This window comes from Centropristis striata, chromosome 19, assembly GCF_030273125.1.
Source record: "Centropristis striata isolate RG_2023a ecotype Rhode Island chromosome 19, C.striata_1.0, whole genome shotgun sequence".
Classification (NCBI taxonomy): domain Eukaryota; kingdom Metazoa; phylum Chordata; class Actinopteri; order Perciformes; family Serranidae; genus Centropristis; species Centropristis striata.
Window position 1 is genome coordinate 25182146 of NC_081535.1, and position 18513 is coordinate 25200658.

The following is an 18513-nucleotide window of genomic DNA, read 5'->3' on the forward strand; positions in this document are numbered from 1 at the left end:
TAGTCAGTTTTTGAAGGGCGCACAGAGGCATGTGCCATCAAGGGTCACTGTAGTGCCATCATGGGACTTGACCTTGGTTATGAGGTCAGTGTGTCAGTCGAGCCCGAGCCCGTTCGAGCCCATAGGAGGGGCAGAACTCAGATGGTAGTCTGCGAAGACTGCAGTTCTGCTGGCAATCACTTCGGCGAAGCGAGTGGGGGAGCTCCACACCCTGTCAGTGAGCCAGATGTGTTTGCGTTGGTATCCGGATGGTTCGGGGGTTGCACTCCTACCCAATCCCTCCTTCCTGCCAAAGAGGGTGCCTTCCTCACATGTAAACCAGGCAATTGAGTTGGCAGCTTTCAGTCCACCAAGCACGACACTATGTGTGGGCCTGAGCCTGAATTATAGTTTTCTGCTATAAATAAAATTGTATTCATTCTTGTCTAAATGATAGAAATGAGCGCAACATGGGGGAGACATGCCATGTTTACAGTGTTAAGATTTCTAACAGTGTGACTTTGTTTTAACGTTTTATGCATTTATGTTAAATGAGATGTTCAAGGTATTCAATTGGAGTGAACAATGTTCATACAGGCCCTTCATGTGGGATCTGGGATGAAACCTTTTGTACATTTTTGGCAGCATTCTTCAATTTTAGTTTTTATTTCTCTTTAAAAGTGAAAAGAACTTTACAGTGTTTTTGACACAGACACACATTCCTAGTTAAAGTGTTGACATGCAACTGTTAATTTTTATTATTAATTGGGGTAAAAATGGGTAATGGTAACGATTAAGAGAGTTAATTGAAAGGTACACAGACATTAAAATAAATGATTGCTGGAATGGCAATTGTAACTAGTGTTGTTGCATTTCAAATCAAATCTATAGTTACATTGAGTTGTTTACAATTACATTTGTTATTGATTTTTTCAGTATTGGATGAATTTTACATTGAACATTTATCCAACAGAGCAGAGTTCTGCCATCTGTGGGAGGTCATAAAACTACTCCTGGTCCTCTCACATGGCCAATCCTCTGTTGAGAGTGGGTTTTCTGTTAACAAGGAAGTAATGGTGGAAAACCTTAAGGAGCATTCACTGATTGCTCAGCTTATCATTCATGACCATGTGAACCATGTTGGAGGGCTGCTCAACATATCCTACACAAAAGAGCTACTCCTCCCTGCAGCTGTATCACATGTATCTTGATGAGCCAAGACAGCTAAAGCAAGATGAGCTGAGTGCACAGAAGAGGAAATGACTGATACAGGAGATATAAGAGATAAAAGCCAAAAAGAAGAAAAAAGAAAATGGAGTAGGAACTCAGGTTCCTCCTGAAGTCTGCTGATAGCAATGCAGAAAAAGCTGAGACGGAAGGAAAACTGCACTATATCTCAAAGTCCAATGGACTTCGAAGAGCTGTCAAAGACAAAGAAAAAATTCTGGAGGCTTTGGAAAGACAGCTTACTGACAAACTCCAAGAACTGAAGTACACATCTTAAAGGCACTACCCTATTTGGCCTCACCAAGTACTTCATGTTGTTGTTGTTGTTCTTACATTTGCACAACATGTTTTTGAGTTAATGTGAATTAAAATATGCATTTGTCTTTATGTTTTAGTTATTTAACAGAGAGACACTTCAGTCAACTGTCCTTTTGATTTGCACTGTATATACAGTATACAGAACTTTTGGATTTTGGATTTGCGCTTGTTGCACCTTTTTGTCTTGTTTTGCTCAGGTTTTTTCAAAGAGCTGCCAAAGACAAGGGAAACAATCTATTCTGGAGGCTTTGGAGAGATAGTTTACTGACTGTTATTTAACAGAAAGACACTTCAACTGTTCTTTTGATTTGCACAGTATACAGTATATGGAACTTTTGGATTGGAATTTGGATTTGCACTTGTCGCACCTTTTGCTCAGGTTTTGTGCAGTTTATTGCTTACCTCAATTTTTTTTTTGAATAAAAATAATTTATTGAAAGTGAAGTTTTTGTGTGATGTGATTTATTTATTTATTTTTAATATTGACTATGTCTGATTAGATGGCAAGCCAGAACTTCTTACAGATAGGTGACTCATTTTAAAACATAAAAATGTATGTCAAAAAAGAAAATTACATGGTGCTCTCAGGTCTCTCTTTGTCTTGGTGCGAATGTGCCTGAACAACGCCAAGTGGCTTCTCTTTTTTTGGATAAAACTTTGTGTTCTCCTTTAATTTCTAAACGTTTTGCTATTATGAAACATAATTTTAGATGTTTACAGCATAATACAATGTACATAATTGTGACAAAAAGTGAAAAAAAAACCTTGAACTTGACATGCTACTCTCCGCCCTTTCTGATGATAAAACACCACTGATTGTTGTGGGAGACAAGAATATCCACACTGAGAGAGCACAAGCTTCTGACTTCCTGTCATCCTTTGATCTGAAACAGGTCGCCACCCCTCCTACTCATACAGCAGGCAATACGCTGGATGTGATCTTGACTCAGAACTGCTCCAAAACAAATCTGAATGTCACCCCCCTACTTCTGTCAGACCACTTCTTTTTCCAACTCACGGTCTCTCTGCTGGGGAACACTCAAGTTCCTCCAAAAAGGGTCTCCTTTCACCAAAAGCTTTGGAACCATACACCAACCCAGCTCTAAAATAAGGTCTTGGCCAGCCTGCCGCCTCCCAAGGAGTTTTCATCAATTGTTTTTAACAAGGCCACTGACACTCTGACACTCTGTGCCTGCAACACCCCCCCAGCCCGTGGCTCACTGAAGTCATCATGAAGTCAGAACATAGGGTAGGGTAGGGCTCAGGGCGGCAGAGAGGAAATGGCGCAAATCAAAGAAGACCTCTGACCTCAGCAACTATCAAAATCTCCTAACTTCTTCAACCTGCAGCATAACATCAGCAGAAACCACATACTATCAACAGAAGATCTGCAGAACCACTGATGCTCGAAAAATTATGTCGGCTTTCAACTCCTCTATCTGCCACTCCCTCCTCCCTCTTGAACCAAGTCTCCGGGACCTCTCTGCAGCCTTCGACACTTATAACCACCAAATCCTGGCTGATCACCATGGGTTAACTGTTCACAGACACTGATAGTTGCCAATTTCGAGATATCTTACATGCTAAATATCTGGATATGTCAGGAAATCTGTTGGAGAGTTACAGCCAATAGGAGCACAGGACACGGTTTGATAGAAGGAATATGGAGAGCCTCGGGGAAAAAAAGAAGCCCCCTAACATTTTTCAATAAAAAAACAAAGCAGTTCAGTCAGACAACTCATGTTATGTAGTATATGTGTCACAGTTCTGTCTCCCAGTAATTTTCCACTGAGCCTGCCTACTCCTCACTTCACCTGTCAGCCACTCTCTCCTCATCAGCCAGACTCTCTTCACCTGTTCACCCAGCTGCCTCTGATCACTAATCAAGCCACTATTAAGACTCCTGCCTCACACACACTGACTGCCAAATTGTTCTCAGCTCTTCATGACAGACTTCCCAGCGATTTTCCTCAGACTGATTTCCTGTTGTTGACCAGGCCTGCCCCTGATCTTGCCTGACCCCTGGTTAACTCACCAGCCTTCTGTCCCTGACCTGGAGTTTCCCTGCCAGTCGAACCTGCTTCGCTGCCAGAGACTTTGTTAAGAGACTTTGTTGTTACATTCAAGCGGTTCAAAGTGTACATTGCTTGCATTGGTCTGTACCTGCCAAGGTTAGTTAAAAGCAATAACCAAGTGTTCCTGGTATCCTGTGTGCTACAATTGGGTCCATACACAACCCGTTGCAATATGATTATTGCAACACCAAAACATATTATAGATTTGACGTCTAGGCTCCGACCTCATCACTCCTCAGCCAGTTCCATGAGGTATTGAGGAGTGATGTAGTAAAATTCCCCAAAACCAAATGGATTAAAAGCCAAGCACTGATAGTTCTCTATGTGTGGGCCTGGCACCAGCCGCCGTGAGGTCATTCCCTAGGAGCTCCTAGGCCACCTGGCTAATATATTGTCAGTGAAAAGCAGACTCCTTAATGCATAAACAGCACATGCAAAACTATAAGATCAATGATCCAGCAAACCACCAGATATATAGTAATGAAATTAGGCAGGAGAGTAGCTGCAAATAACTGTTCTTTAAAAGGGTGCAGGAACTCAGGAGCTTTTGAGCATGTAGGATCTTGTTCTTGTTGAACTTGACATATCATTAGTATGCAGGGGATGACTATCTACCCATGGATTTCAATGTTGAGGTGGGCAGAGTGAGGAGTGTTTCATTCTGGCTGAGAAAGCAAGAGTCAATACAAATGCAGCAGCAACAGCATTGGCAGGCAGAGGGAGAGCTTGAGGATTATTCTCATTTTAAACAGACCGCTAGATTGGATAGAGGGTGTGTTTTGGTGGAGGATGTATGAGGACAAGGGCATCTCATGTATATGGCATTACAGCTCGAGTTGCCTGACTGAACTAGCTCGCAGGGATCACTCCATTTGTGAAACTGTAATGCGGGAGCATACAGTGAAATAAACAAGTTGATATGACACGCGAGTATCGTAAACCAAATGCCACAATGGCACGGTAGATTAAACCTTGCCAAACAAGTACGGTATGGCCTTCATTCATGTTTGTAGTCTGATCTTGAGCTTGGCTCAGAGGCAGGACTTAGAGTGCAACCCAATTTGAGACGATTTTCTGTGTTCACCATGGTAAAGACATTCAGAGAAGAGAACAGGTACAGTTTACTACTGTATTTTTGTAATTATAAATGTACTGTACTACACTACATGCAGCTGTTTCAATATACATTTGAAAAGTTCATTATTGTATGTATTGTACTGCATTAATATTTTTTGTAACTGCACATCTACTTTTCGTAGAATTGCAAGGCTGCCACATGCAGGTGGAAGGAAAGCTATATTCACTCGGGAGCAAGAGGCCGTTATAGTTGGAATGGTCCTTCAAAATAATCTAATACAACTCAGAGAAATCCAGGAACGGGTGATACAAGACAACACACACCTCCAGGGACTCGACAGTGTGAGCATTTCCACAATTGACCGTGTCCTCCAGCGTACCAGCATGGGAATGAAACAAGTTTACAGAGTACCTATTGAGCACAACTCTCCAAGGGTGAAAGAACTGGGAGCCTAGTTTGTGCAAGTAAGTGTACATCCAGACACATTTACTGTAATCCAGATTGTCTACAGTACTGCCACATATGTGAATGACATTACTCCTCAGTACATACAATGTATGTGAATCAGAAGTGCATACAGTAGGCCTAATTATGCTCTACAGTATAGCACTGTCTCTGTATGACTAACACAATTCTACATACAGTATATGTTGTATTTCTACACAGACAATATTTGACTTGGAATCCTTGGACAGACCCCATGAGTTCATCTTTGTCGATGAAGCAGGCTTCAATCTGAAGTGCTCTAGCCTGATCCAGCCCAAAGACAAGAAGAAGCACAGTGATCACATGTTTACTCCTTTGATTTTGTATTCTATACTGTAGTACAGTGCATTGTAGGCTATATACTGTACAATAAAAACAAATTGTCTGGCCTGAACATTGTGCTTTTTCATTTGTTTACAGCACTGAATGCTCAATAGATTTTGACTTTTGGTTGCAAGTTCATATCAACAAAGAACAAGAATTACACTATCACAGAGACAAAGGACAAGTTTGTGAGATACAGTGTACAGAACTGTATAAATATGGGTACAAGAAGGAGGATGAACAAAAAAAAATTGCAAAGAGCATCATGTCTGATCAATTTTGATCTACTATGATTGAACATGTTTTCATTCATCAGAAAACAATGATGTATGTAATTTGTTTTGAGATTGAAAATGTACTTCTCTGTAAGAACTATATGTTTTGAACATGTTTTCTATTTTTTGGTGTATTTTTTGACTGCTTGATAGTGTATATAATTTTGATCACTTTGTTTATGATTGGAGAGCAGTGTTTGGTTTTGAGCACAGGTAAATCTGTTTTGAGGCAAAAGTTTAATTTTGCACGAGGAGTCAGAGGTTTTGTAAAAAGTGCTTGAAGCTGAGGTTTTGTGTTTAATGTTTTCAGACAATGGAGCAAGGTTTCACAAATTGTGTTTTAGCAGTTGAGAAAAACTGTAATCGCCTCCATGTTCACATCCTTCTCTGTGTGATTACAAGCCCTTGCCCTTATGTGTTTCACCTGTGTCTCGTTATCCCTTCCCTCCTGTCTGTATTTAACCAGTGCTCCCCTGTGTGTCAGTGCCAGAATGTCTTGTCTCCTAGAGCAGCATTACAGTGTTTTATGTATGAGAGTTTTCTTTGGCTTTCTGGGTTTTGACCCTTGGACTGAATTGAAAGACCTTAAGAACTGATTTTTGCCTGCCTGCCTGCATCTGTGTCTGCCAGTCTCACTGTTCATGATACTTACTTTAATGAGTGTACATCATGTAAAGCTACCATCTAATGTAGGATCCCTCAAGGCTCAATACTCATTTATTATTTATGTTTATGTTTATGTTATGATTTGGCCGCTGTATCAAAAGACATACTTCCTATTCTTGATACCAATTTAGTGATGTCAAATAAAAACTTTGAATGTCTAATAAATGAAGAAGAAAGAGGTCTCAATTAATTTTTAAAATGAACATTTGTCTCTTAATGTCAAAAAATAAATACATTTGATTAATTATAGTAAAACAAAATATATAATACAGAAAATCTTGAGGAATAAATATATAAGAACATATTATGGAAAGTCTCAGTTGTGAAGTTTTTGGGAGTTTTAGTTGATGATTGACTTTGTTGGAAAGCTAATATTGATTAAATTTACAAGAAGGCCATGAAATCCCTTGGCATTATTAAAAAAATCCACAATTTCTTCAATAAGTCCTTTTAAGACCCTGTATTATAGTCTTATTATTGTCTTGCAAATTATCACTCTAGTCTTAAGAGACTCCACTTATTACAAAAAAGATTGTCAGAAGTGCAACCTCTTCAGTGTTTCTGCTCACTCTTTGCCACTATTTCAAAAACTTATGACATTAATACTACTCGGGTAATTACTCAGTGACATCCACCAATATAGTACCAAGCAAGCAAATAATCTACATCTTTGAAAGAATCTTACAACTAAATATTTTTCCCTCTCTGACAGTTTTTAAGAACTATTTAAAACAAATGTGTGAATGTGTTAATTCTTCATAAATTACATTTTTCTGAATTTAAGGATAAATAAAAAAATAAAAAAAAAGACAAGGCTGAGTTCTGTTTATGGATTGTCTCTGCAGTGTTTACATTTCACTTGTTTACAGGCATTGGGTGTATGTATATGTGTGTATGCATGTACGTATGTATATGCATAAATATGTATGTGTATGTATGTACATATACTCAGCTTTTGTTTAATTTCCTCATGTTGTTCTGTTTTCCAGATTATTCAATAAAAAAATATATATTTATATATAGTATATATGTATCTATATATGTTTTTGGCTTTAATTTTTCATCTGTTTGTATTTTGTGCGTATTCATCATTACTGTTAGCGTTGTTTATTTAGGTGAGAAATCTTTATAACCTTATATGGACTCACCTGCACAACTTGTATTTATTTTTTTGTTGTACTTTTGTTATTGTTCTATTGTGATAATAAATAATAAAATAAAAATTATAATGATAAACAATTAACTGATACTGCTTCCAGTAACTGGCGATCAGCCCACAAATGTCTTGATAGTAGCACACTTATTAATGATTTTACTATTTGAGGAATGCTCTCAGCATTTAGCATATTTTGTATCACTAGAGAGCTGAACTCTAGATGGGACTCATGTAAGTTTCATAAATGTGTCTTGTTCTTTACTTTAAATGAAGAAATGTTTTATTCCTAAAGTAGCTCTTAGACCATTGGAAAATTATTCTATGAAATCTATTGTAGCACTGTGTCAAGTGGTGCCTAATTCCTAGTGATGTGCCAATGAAGCCTCATGAACCACTGTCATTATTTTCTGAGCCCACTAGATGGTGCTATTGGTTTAAGGAAAAAGGCTGAAGTAATGGTAATTGAGTGTGCTTTCAGCTCTTTGTTGAACAGAGAGCGCCATCTAGTGGGCTCAGAAAATAATGAAAATGGTTCATGAGGCTTCACAGGCACATCACTACTAATTACAACCGTACTGTGTGTTGTGTTGCCTGCTGGTGTACCTTGCTTACCTGTTGAAGTCAATGATGATGTCAGCTTTTTCAGTGGAGACCTCCTTAAACGTCAAAGGAGTCACTGCACTCCACACACCAAATGCCTCATGAAAGACACGCCTCACTTTGCCCTCACTCATCTGCCAGGGGAAGCGCACAATCCTATTGGACACACACATGAAACATCATGCAGTATTAGAGAGTATGCATGACAAAACATATGTATCTTATACCCGGAACTGCTGGTGGACTGGGACGAATCAGTGAGAGCCCAATAGGGGCTAGAACAAATTTTATCATGAGTAGTCAGATCAGATCCTGACTAACTCCCTATCCTGATGAACATAAATCCCAGAGAAAAATACACTGCCACTAAAATTTTTTTGGGGGGACAACAAAATGTTTCTTTACAATGTAAAATCACACATTTTTCAATCTAATCTATTACTTAAAATTGGGGCCAGGACTTAAAAAATAATCTAATTAATTAGAGGCTTTGTAATTAATTAATCGAAATTAATCGCATTTTAATCGCATATAAATATTTGACCTGAGAACAGTGAGAAGTAATTTTTTTCACATGGATTTTTAGTATACCATTGAATAATGACTGAATACATACGCTTAAGCAACAAAAATATTGTTTATTTTTGTTCAAGTCCAACAGACCAGTAGAATTTTTGCCATTAAGTGTAGCAATAGCATATTTAGAAATATAGTTCATTTCAGAAATTCAGGTAGCCTATAGGTAGGTAGACCTTACCTACCTATAGGCTAAACACAATCCACGCTAGCTACCACACAAGCCGCTAGCTGCTATATGTTTTGCATTGAGGTGATACTTGAGGCTCGATGTGCTGCGGTGATATGTGAATTCCTTGTTGCATAGCAACACAACCATGCTCTTATCGACACGTCTATCCGTTGGTTTTTGTAACTAAATGTCCCATCATCCACGGGGCCAACCAAAGCGGTCTCATCAGCTTCTTCCTTCATGTTCACTGTGGTTTGTTGTTGTCTGAACTCATGAACGCTACTTGGTGCTCCAGTATAATCGGTCCGCCTGAAACTCATCCAGTGAGAAACGTTCTACGGTGCAAAAATAAGTGTGATTAAAATGCGTCAATTTTTTTAACGCATACATTTTTTTGTAATTAATTAATCTTAATTAATGCGTTAAAGTCCCGGCCCTACTTAAAATATGACACATTTTCTTTGTATAACATCAGAAGCATAATGTGCACTGATTTCCAAGCTGTTTTTGTCAGAACATTTTATTAAGGTGCATAAAATATATATATCATTTTAAAATGCAAGGTTTTATTTTTTAGCAATTTTTAAAAACAGCTGGTCATTATCTCGCAACATTAACGACAACAAACACAGGTCAGCCTCCAGCAAACCACTCTGACACTTGCCCAGTAAAGCAGATTACTTAATTAAGTAACTGATAGTAGCAGGTTTGGTTTTTAGGAAATATCCAAATTAATTATTAATGTCAATCAAACTTTTAATAAACTTTTTATTTTATGAATAGGAATTACTAATAACGGAGCACCAACCTGGGATCAACGACGGGAAACCAAACTATATAAACAGTCTCAAAAAAACAGTGCTCTCTCAAAAATGACTGTTTTACAATTCTATAGTGTAGTGAACAGTGAAGGGTTAAATCTGAGCACTGACCATCGCAAACAGCTGTTATAACAACACATGCACCAATAATTACAAACAGCTGCTTTTTAAAGGTTACAGAGTTTATTTTACTTTAGCAATACTGATAAATAATCAATAAACTAGTGATGTGCCAATGAAGCCTCATGCACCATTGTCATTATTTTATGAGCCCACTAGATGGAGCTATCGGTTTAAAGTAAAAGGCTTAAGTAATAGTAATTGAGTGTGCTTCCAGTTCTTTGTAGAACAGAGAGCACCATCTAGTGGACTAGATGGTGAAAATATAAATAATGAAAATGGTTCATGAGGCTTCACTGGCACATCACTACAATAAACATCTATTCTCCAACTAAAACTACAACAACTGTGGAAAAATAGTATTAGATTATTGATATTTAAACAATACACATTAATAGCACAGTTAATTAAATCATGTCTCATGGACAAATGGGCAGACAAGCTTACTGAAGTTGATTTGCATGACAAGTATCTAAACTGGTTCCCAATCCACGTTTCTATTGTTTTTTTGAAGTTTCTCTCACTACTTTGCAATGTCTGGTTCCTGTATGCTAACTCACTTAAACAAGTCTAAATCACTTCATCATGTAACTTCCTCCTGTTCTTTGATCATGTAAGACTGAAACTCTGTATATAAGGAAGAAAAGTTTACTTTGTCGAGAGAGATTGCTGAGAACTCTCTCCGTGCACGTAACTAAAAGCTTTGATTGATCACACCGGCTGGCTGCATTTTGCTTCAGACTTAGAAACATTCTCAATATTTTGGGAAGAAACTGCAACTACATTTATGCCGTTGTCGACAGGATTGGACGTTCCGCTCAATTTCACCGGGAGGGATTAACAGGTACGCGCCGGCAAACAGGGAATTTCCGCTCTGACAGAGGACAGGACCCGCCTTGAGATCCCTACGGTGCAGGACAGCGGACGCTCCATCCACTTTAATTACGTGAGTATCGGTGCTATTAATCATTGCTTGTAGTATTTAAATCCTAGGTAGACAGTTCATGTTTAGCAACTGTCTTGCATCACTGGTGTCCAGTTCAGCAGCTTCTATGTCAGAAATGAAGTGGCCAAGGAGCACTTCATGGCGGGAAATAAAGGGAGAAGAAGCAAAAGGGGACTGGGCAACAGTAAACCACAGACTAGCTTTTAGAGAGCTTTGTGAAATAATAGATGGCAGGCAACACCAAGCTGGTCTTCCAGCATGTTCTTGGTCCACTACGGGGCCTTTTACCAGTTTCACATACCCAGAAAACCTCGAATGGGAGGCGTCCAGCAAGCACCCTTAACCTGTGCCCAAAACATCTCAATTGGACCCTTTTAATGCAATAGGGAAGCAGCTCCCTCCGGATGTCTCAGGCACCCTGTGACGAACCATTAAGTTACAGTCACTTCCCAAAGCTCATGACCATAAGTGATGGTTGGAATATAGTTAGACTATTGAATTGAGAGCTTTGTCACGAGCCTCATTCGTGACAGAGTACTGTTAGAGATTAATTAAAAAAAATAGCAATAATCTGCTTTCTGAACTTTAGTAAAATTTTGCTTAGAAATTTATTTAGCAAAGCATAAAACGCACATTTTATGTGCCAGGCACAGCACACAGAAATAGGGAGTATCAAAAGAAAGGATATACTTCATACACATCACCACATATTTGAGGGCAGATGAAACATTGAAGCACTGTTGGTGCAACAATTCAAGGTATGGGCCCAGGTGGAGATAGGCACTGACCGACACTAGACAAGATACAGAAGTGTGCTGTTAGCTTTTTTCCTTACACAGGGTGGTGTCCGGAAGCTGAAGCACCAAGAGGCTAGGACTAGCCTGTGTGCCAACGAAATGGACAGGTCAAAGTTTAAACTATGGCGCTGCCCCAACAGTTTTAACCAATCAGATATTCGCACATTCACATTATAAAACTGTGTGTAAAAGTAAGTTAGGCATCCTTTTCTGGGAGGTGGTTACAGCTAACTGCTTAGCAGCATGTGATTTCTGAACAGAGAAGGTCCATGTACATGCTCACTCTTTCATTATTGTCTTAAATAAATAGTCAAAAGGATTTTACTCTCCTCTCATCTGTTCTGCAAAAAAACAAACTAACAGTACCATGTCCTCAGACTGCTGGCTCTTATCCTAACCACTTCACACTCAATTGCAAACTGTACGCCAAACAGAGGTCACCAAACCAAAACACTCTCTCTGGCTGTGCTGTGTCTTGAAATCCTGAAACCATGAAAATCACAAACCAGATTGGTGACAAGGGACAACCCTGGCAAAGATTTCCACACAGGAACAAAGCATGGTTTCTTCCTTGCAAGCTATATCATTGCGTGTGTGTGTTTGTGTGTATCTGTAAGTGTAATCACACAAAGTGACCTGTGTGTGTGCGTCAGTCCGTCCGTCCGTCCGTCCGTCCATCGGTGTGTGTGTGTCTGGGTGTCTCTTTCTGTGAGCGATACATCAAAGGATCAAAGGCTTTGTGGTCGACCAATCAACAGAATTAACTGCTGCTGTAGAGTGTTCGGGCACAGTGACAGCAGCCAGAGGTGGACAGACTAGAATTTCTGGCCTCGAACAGAAAGCATTTTTGGCAAAAGCCTTAATACCTATCATTGATCCGACTTTTTGGTCTTTTTGTGTCTTTTTTGTTTCTTTTTTGTTTCTTTTTTGTCTTTTTGTGTCTTTTTTGTTGTTTTTTTTGGTCATTTTGGGTCTTTTTGTGTCTTTTTTTATTCTTTTTTTTAACTTTTTGTGTCTTTTTTGTTTCTTTTTTTGGTCATGTTGTGTCTTATTTGTTTCTTTTTTTGGTCTTTTTTGTTTTTGGTCTTTTTGTGTCTTTTTTTATTCTTTTTTTTATCTTTTTGTGTCTCTTTGTGTCTTTTTTGTTTCTTCTGTCTTTTGTTGTTTTTTTTGTGTCTTTTTGTTTATTTTTTTAAATCTTTTTGTGGCTCTTTTTGTGTCTTTCTTTTGATCTTTTTGTGTCTTTCTTTGGATCTTTTTGTGTCTCTTTTTGTCTTTTTTCATTCTTTTTTTCATTCTTTTGATCTTTTTGTGTCTCTTTTGATTCTTTTTTGATGTTTTTGTGTGTCTTTTTGTGTCTTTCTTTTGATCTCTGTGTCTTTTTTGATTCTTTTTTTATCTCTCTCTCTCTTTATGTGTCTTTTTTGATTCTTCTGTGTCTTTTTTTGGTCTTTTTGTGTCTTTTTTGTTTCCTTTTTTGGTCTTTTTGTGTCTCTTTTTGTGTCTTTTTTTTGTCTTTTTGTGTCTTTTTTGTTGTTTTTTTGTGTCTTTTTGTGTCTTTGTGTCTTTTTGTGTCTCTTTTTGTGTCTTTCTTTTGATCTTTTTGTGTCTCTGTTTGTGTCTTGTTTCTTTTTTTGGTCTTTTTGTGTCTTTCTTTTGATCTTTTTGTGTCTTTTTTGTTTCTTTTTTGATTCTTCTGTGTCTTTTTTTGGTCATTTTGTGTCTTTTTTGTTTCTTTTTTTGGTCTTTTTGTGTCTCTTTTTGTGTCTTTTTTTTGTCTTTTTGTGTCTTTTTTGTTGTTTTTTTGTGTCTTTTTTGATTCTTTTTTTGATCTTTTTGTGTCTTTTTTGTTTCTTCTGTCTTTTGTTAGTCTTTTTGTGTCTTTTTGTTTATTTTTTTGTCTTTTTGATGTTTTTGTGTCTCTTTTTGTGTCTTTTTTGTGTCTTTTTTTTATCTTTTTGTGTCTCTTTTTGTATCTCTTTTTGTGTCTTTTTTTGGTCTTTTTGTGTCTTTCTTTTGATCTTTTTGTGTCTTTCTTTGGATCTTTTTGTGTCTCTTTTTGTCTTTTTTGATTCTTTTTTTCATTCTTTTGATCTTTTTGTGTCTCTTTTGATTCTTTTTTTGATGTTTTTGTGTGTCTTTTTGTGTCTTTCTTTTGATCTCTTTGTGTCTTTTTTGATTCTTTCTTTTGATTTTTTGTGTCTCTTTGTGTCTTTTTTGATTCTTCTGTGTCTTTTTTTATTCTTTTTTTGATGTTTTTGTGTCTTTTTTGTTTCTTTTTTTTGGTCATTTTGTGTCTTTTTTGTTTCCTTTTTTGGTCTTTTTGTGTCTTTTTGTTTATTTTTTTGTCTTTTTGATGTTTTTGTGTCTCTTTTTGTGTCTTTTTTTTGGTCTTTTTGTGTCTTTCTTTTGATCTTTTTGTGTCTCTGTTTGTGTCTTTTTTTATGTTTTTGTGCCTCTTTTTGATTCTTTTTTATTCTTTCTTTTGATCTTTTTGTGTCTCTTTTTGTGTCTTGTTTCTTTTTTCTGTCTTTTTGTGTCTTTCTTTTGATCTTTTTGTGTCTTTTTTGTTTCTTTTTTTTGTCTTTTTGTGTCTTTCTTTGATATTTTTGTGTCTCTTTTTGTGTCTCTTTTTGTGTCTTTTTTGATTATTTTTTTCATTCTTTCTTTTGATCTTTTTGTGTCTCTTTTTATGTCGTTTTTGTTTTTTTGGTCTTTTTGTGTCTTTCTTTTGATGTTTTTGTGTCTTTCTTTTGATCTTTTTGTGTCTCTTTTTGTGTCTTTTTTTAATCTTTTTTTATCCTTTCTTTTGATCTTTTTGTGTCTCTTTATGTGTCTTTTTTGATTTTTTTTTTGATGTTTTTGTGTCTCTTTTTGATACTTTTTTGATTCTTTCTTTTGATCTTTTTGTCTCTTTTTGTGTCTTTTTGATTCTTTTTTTATTCTTTCTTTTGATCTTTTTGTGTCTCTTTTTGTGTCTTTTTTGATTCTTTTTTTCATTCTTTCTTTTGATGTTTTTGTGTCTTTCCTTGATCTTTTTGTGTCTTTTTTGATGTTTTTGTGTCTCTTTTTGTGTCTTTTTTGATCTTCTTGTGTCTCTTTTTGTGTCTTTCTTTTGATCTTTTAGTGTCTTTTTTTATTCTTTTTTTGATGTTTTTGTGTCTTTTTTGTTTCTTTTTTTGGTCATTTTGTTTCCTTTTTTGGTCTTTTTGTGTCTCTTTTTTTGTCTTTTTGTGTCTTTTTTATTGTTTTTTTGATGTTTTTGTGTGTTTTTTGTTTCTTTTTTTGATGTTTTTGTGTCTTTTTTGTTTCTTTTTTTTTGGTCATTTTGTGTCTTTTTTGTTTCCTTTTTTTGTCTTTTTGTGTCTCCTTTTTTGTCTTTTTGTGTCTTTCTTTTGATCTTTTTGTGTCTTTTTTATTCTTTCTTTTGATATTTATGTGTCTTTTTTGATTTTTTTTTTATGTTTTTGTGTCTCTTTTTGATACTTTTTTGATTCTTTCTTTTGATCTTTTTGTCTCTTTTTGTGTCTTTTTGATTCTTTTTTTATTCTTTCTTTTGATCTTTTTGTGTCTCTTTTTGTGTCTTTTTTGATTCTTTTTTTCATTCTTTCTTTTGATCTTTTTGCATCTCTTTATGTGTCTTTTTTTAATTCTTCTGTGTCTTTTTTTGGTCTTTTTGTGTCTTTTTTGATCTTTTTGTATTCTTTCTTTTGATCTTTTTGTGTCTCTTTATGTGCCTTTTTTGATTCTTCTGTGTCTTCTTTTGGTCTTTTTGTGTCTTTCTTTTGATGTATTTGTGTCTTTCTTTTGATCTTTTTGTGTCTCTTTTTTTGTCTTTTTTGATTCTGTTTTTGGTCTTTTTGTGTCTTTCTTTTGATGTTTTTGTGTCTTTCTTTTGATCTTTTTGTGTCTCTTGTGTCTTTTTTGATTCTTTTTTTTATGTTTTTGTGTCTCTTTTGTGTCTTTCTTCTGATGTTTTTGTGTCTGTTTTTGTCTTTTTTCATTCTTTCTTTTGATGTTTTTGTGTCTCTTTTGATTCTTTTTTTGATGTTTTTGTGTGTCTTTTTGTGTCTTTCTTTTGATGTTTTTGTGTCTTTCTTTGATCTTTTTGTGTCTCTTTTTGTGTCTTTTTTTGTTTTTGTGTCTTTCTTTTGATATTTTTGTGTCTGTTTTTGTCTTTTTTCATTCGTTCTTATGATGTTTTTGTGTGTCTTTTTGTGTCTTTCTTTTGATCTTTTTGTGTCTCTATTTGTTTCTTTTTTTGGTCTTTTTGTGTCTTTCTTTTGATGTTTTTGTGTCTTTCCTTGATCTTTTTGTGTCTTTTTTGATGTTTTTGTGTCTCTTTTTGTGTCTTTTTTGATCTTCTTGTGTCTCTTTTTGTGTCTTTCTTTTGATCTTTTAGTGTCTTTTTTTATTCTTTTTTTGATGTTTTTGTGTCTTTTTTGTTTCTTTTTTTGGTCATTTTGTTTCCTTTTTTGGTCTTTTTGTGTCTCTTTTTTTGTCTTTTTGTGTCTTTTTTGTTGTTTTTTTGATGTTTTTGTGTGTTTTTTGTTTCTTTTTTTGATGTTTTTGGGTCTTTTTTGTTTCTTTTTTTTGGTCATTTTGTGTCTTTTTTGTGTCCTTTTTTGTCTTTTTGTGTCTCCTTTTTTGTCTTTTTGTGTCTTTCTTTTGATCTTTTTGTGTCTTTTTTTATTCTTTCTTTTGATCTTTTTGTGTCTTTTTATGTGTCTTTTTTGATTTTTTTTATGTTTTTGTGTCTCTTTTTGATACTTTTTTGATTCTTTCTTTTGATCTTTTTGTCTCTTTTTGTGTCTCTTTTTGTGTCTTTTTTGATTCTTTTTTTCATTCTTTCTTTTGATGTTTTTGTGTCTCTTTTTGTATCTTTTTTTTATTCTTTCTTTTGATCTTTTTGCGTCTCTTTATGTGTCTTTTTTTAATTCTTCTGTGTCTTTTTTTGGTCTTTTTGTGTCTTTCTTTTGATCTTTTTGTGTCTTTTTTGATCTTTTTGTATTCTTTCTTTTGATCTTTTTGTGTCTCTTTATGTGCCTTTTTTGATTCTGCTGTGTCTTCTTTTGGTCTTTTTGTGTCTTTCTTTTGATGTATTTGTGTCTTTCTTTTGATCTTTTTGTGTCTCTTTTTTTGTCTTTTTTGATTCTTTTTTTATGTTTTTGTGTCTCTTTTTGTGTCTTTCTTCTGATGTTTTTGTGTCTGTTTTTGTCTTTTTTCATTCTTTCTTTTGATGTTTTTGTGTCTCTTTTGATTCTTTTTTTTGCAGTTTTTGTGTCTTTTTGTGTCTTTCTTTTGATGTTTTTGTGTCTTTCTTTGATCTTTTTGTGTCTCTTTTTGTGTCTTTTTTTATGTTTTTGTGTCTCTTTTTGTGTCTTTCTTTTGATATTTTTGTGTCTGTTTTTGTCTTTTTTCATTCGTTCTTTTGATGTTTTTGTGTGTCTTTTTGTGTCTTTCTTTTGATCTTTTTGTGTCTCTATTTGTTTCTTTTTTTGGTCTTTTTGTGTCTTTCTTTTGATGTTTTTGTGTCTTTCCTTGATCTTTTTGTGTCTTTTTTGATGTTTTTGTGTCTCTTTTTGTGTCTTTTTTGATCTTCTTGTGTCTCTTTTTGTGTCTTTCTTTTGATCTTTTAGTGTCTTTTTTTATTCTTTTTTTGATGTTTTTGTGTCTTTTTTGTTTCTTTTTTTGGTCATTTTGTTTCCTTTTTTGGTCTTTTTGTGTCTCTTTTTTTGTCTTTTTGTGTCTTTTTTATTCTTTTTTTGATGTTTTTGTGTGTTTTTTGTTTCTTTTCTTTGGTCATTTTGTGTCTTTTTTGTTTCCTTTTTTGGTCTTTTTGTATCTCTTTTTGTGTCTTTTTTTTGTCTTTTTTGTTGTTTTTTTGATGTTTTTGTGTCTTTTTTGTTTCTTTTTTTGATGTTTTTGTTTCTTTTTTGTTTCTTTTTTTTTGGTCATTTTGTGTCTTTTTTGTTTCCTTTTTTTGTCTTTTTGTGTCTCCTTTTTTGTCTTTTTGTGTCTTTCTTTTGATCTTTTTGTGTCTTTTTTTATTCTTTTTTTATTCTTTCTTTTGATCTGTTTGTGTCTCTTTATGTGTCTTTTTTGATTCTTCTGTGTCTTTTTTTGGTCTTTTTGTGTCTTTTGTTTATTTTTTGGTCTTTTTGTGTCTTTCTTTAGATGTTTTTGTGTCTTTCTTTTGATGTTTTTTTGTCTTTTTTTATTCTTTTTTTTATCTTTTTGTGTCTCTTTTTGTGTCTTTCTTTTGATCTTTTTGTGTCTTTTTTATTCTTTATTTGATATTTTTGTGTCTTTTTTGGTCATTTTGTGTATTTTTTGTTTCCTTTTTTGGTCTTTTTGCATCTCTTTTTGTCTTTTTGTGTCTTTTTTTCCTTTTTTGATCTTTTTGTATCTTTTTGTTTATTTTTTTGTCTTTTTGATGTTTTTCTCTCTTTTTGGGCCTTTGATTCTCTTTTTATGTATTTTTTTGATGTTTTTGTGTCTCTTTTTGTGTCTTTTTTGTTTTTGTTTTTGGTCTTTTTGTGTCTTTTTTGATGTTTTTTTGTCTCTTTTTGTGTCTTTTTTGATTCTTTTTGATGTTTTTGTCTCTCTTTTTGTGTCTTTGATTCTTTTTTTTGATGTTTTTGTGTCTTTTTGTGTCTTTTTTGTTTCTTCTGTGTCTTTTTTTGGTCTTTTTGTGTCTTCTTTTATTCTTTTTTTGATGTTTTTGTGTCTTTTTTGTGTCTTTTTTGATGTTTTTGTCTCTTTTTGTGTCTTTTTTGATTCTTTATGATGTTTTTGGCTCTCTTTTTGTGTCTTTGATTCTTTTTTTTGATGTTTTTGTGTCTTTTTGTGTCTTTTTTGTTTCTTCTGTGTCTTTTTGTGTCTTCTTTTTTTCTT

General features: G+C 34.8%; 1 protein-coding gene and 1 long non-coding RNA gene across 2 annotated transcripts in view; one reads left to right on the forward strand and one right to left on the reverse strand.

Moving 5' to 3' along the window:
• The window catches only part of LOC131991946 (stromelysin-3-like), a 59560-nt gene that overhangs the window by 14994 nt on the left and 26053 nt on the right, over positions 1 to 18513 (reverse strand). Inside the window, exon 3 of the mRNA XM_059357255.1 lies at positions 8197 to 8340. Coding sequence (XP_059213238.1) covers positions 8197 to 8340 — 144 coding nt within the window. The remainder of the gene's footprint in view (positions 1 to 8196; positions 8341 to 18513) is intronic.
• Positions 4936 to 6480, forward strand: LOC131991947 (uncharacterized). The gene is made up of 2 exons (XR_009396186.1): positions 4936 to 5141; positions 5344 to 6480. It is a non-coding gene; the product is annotated as an uncharacterized LOC131991947 (long non-coding RNA).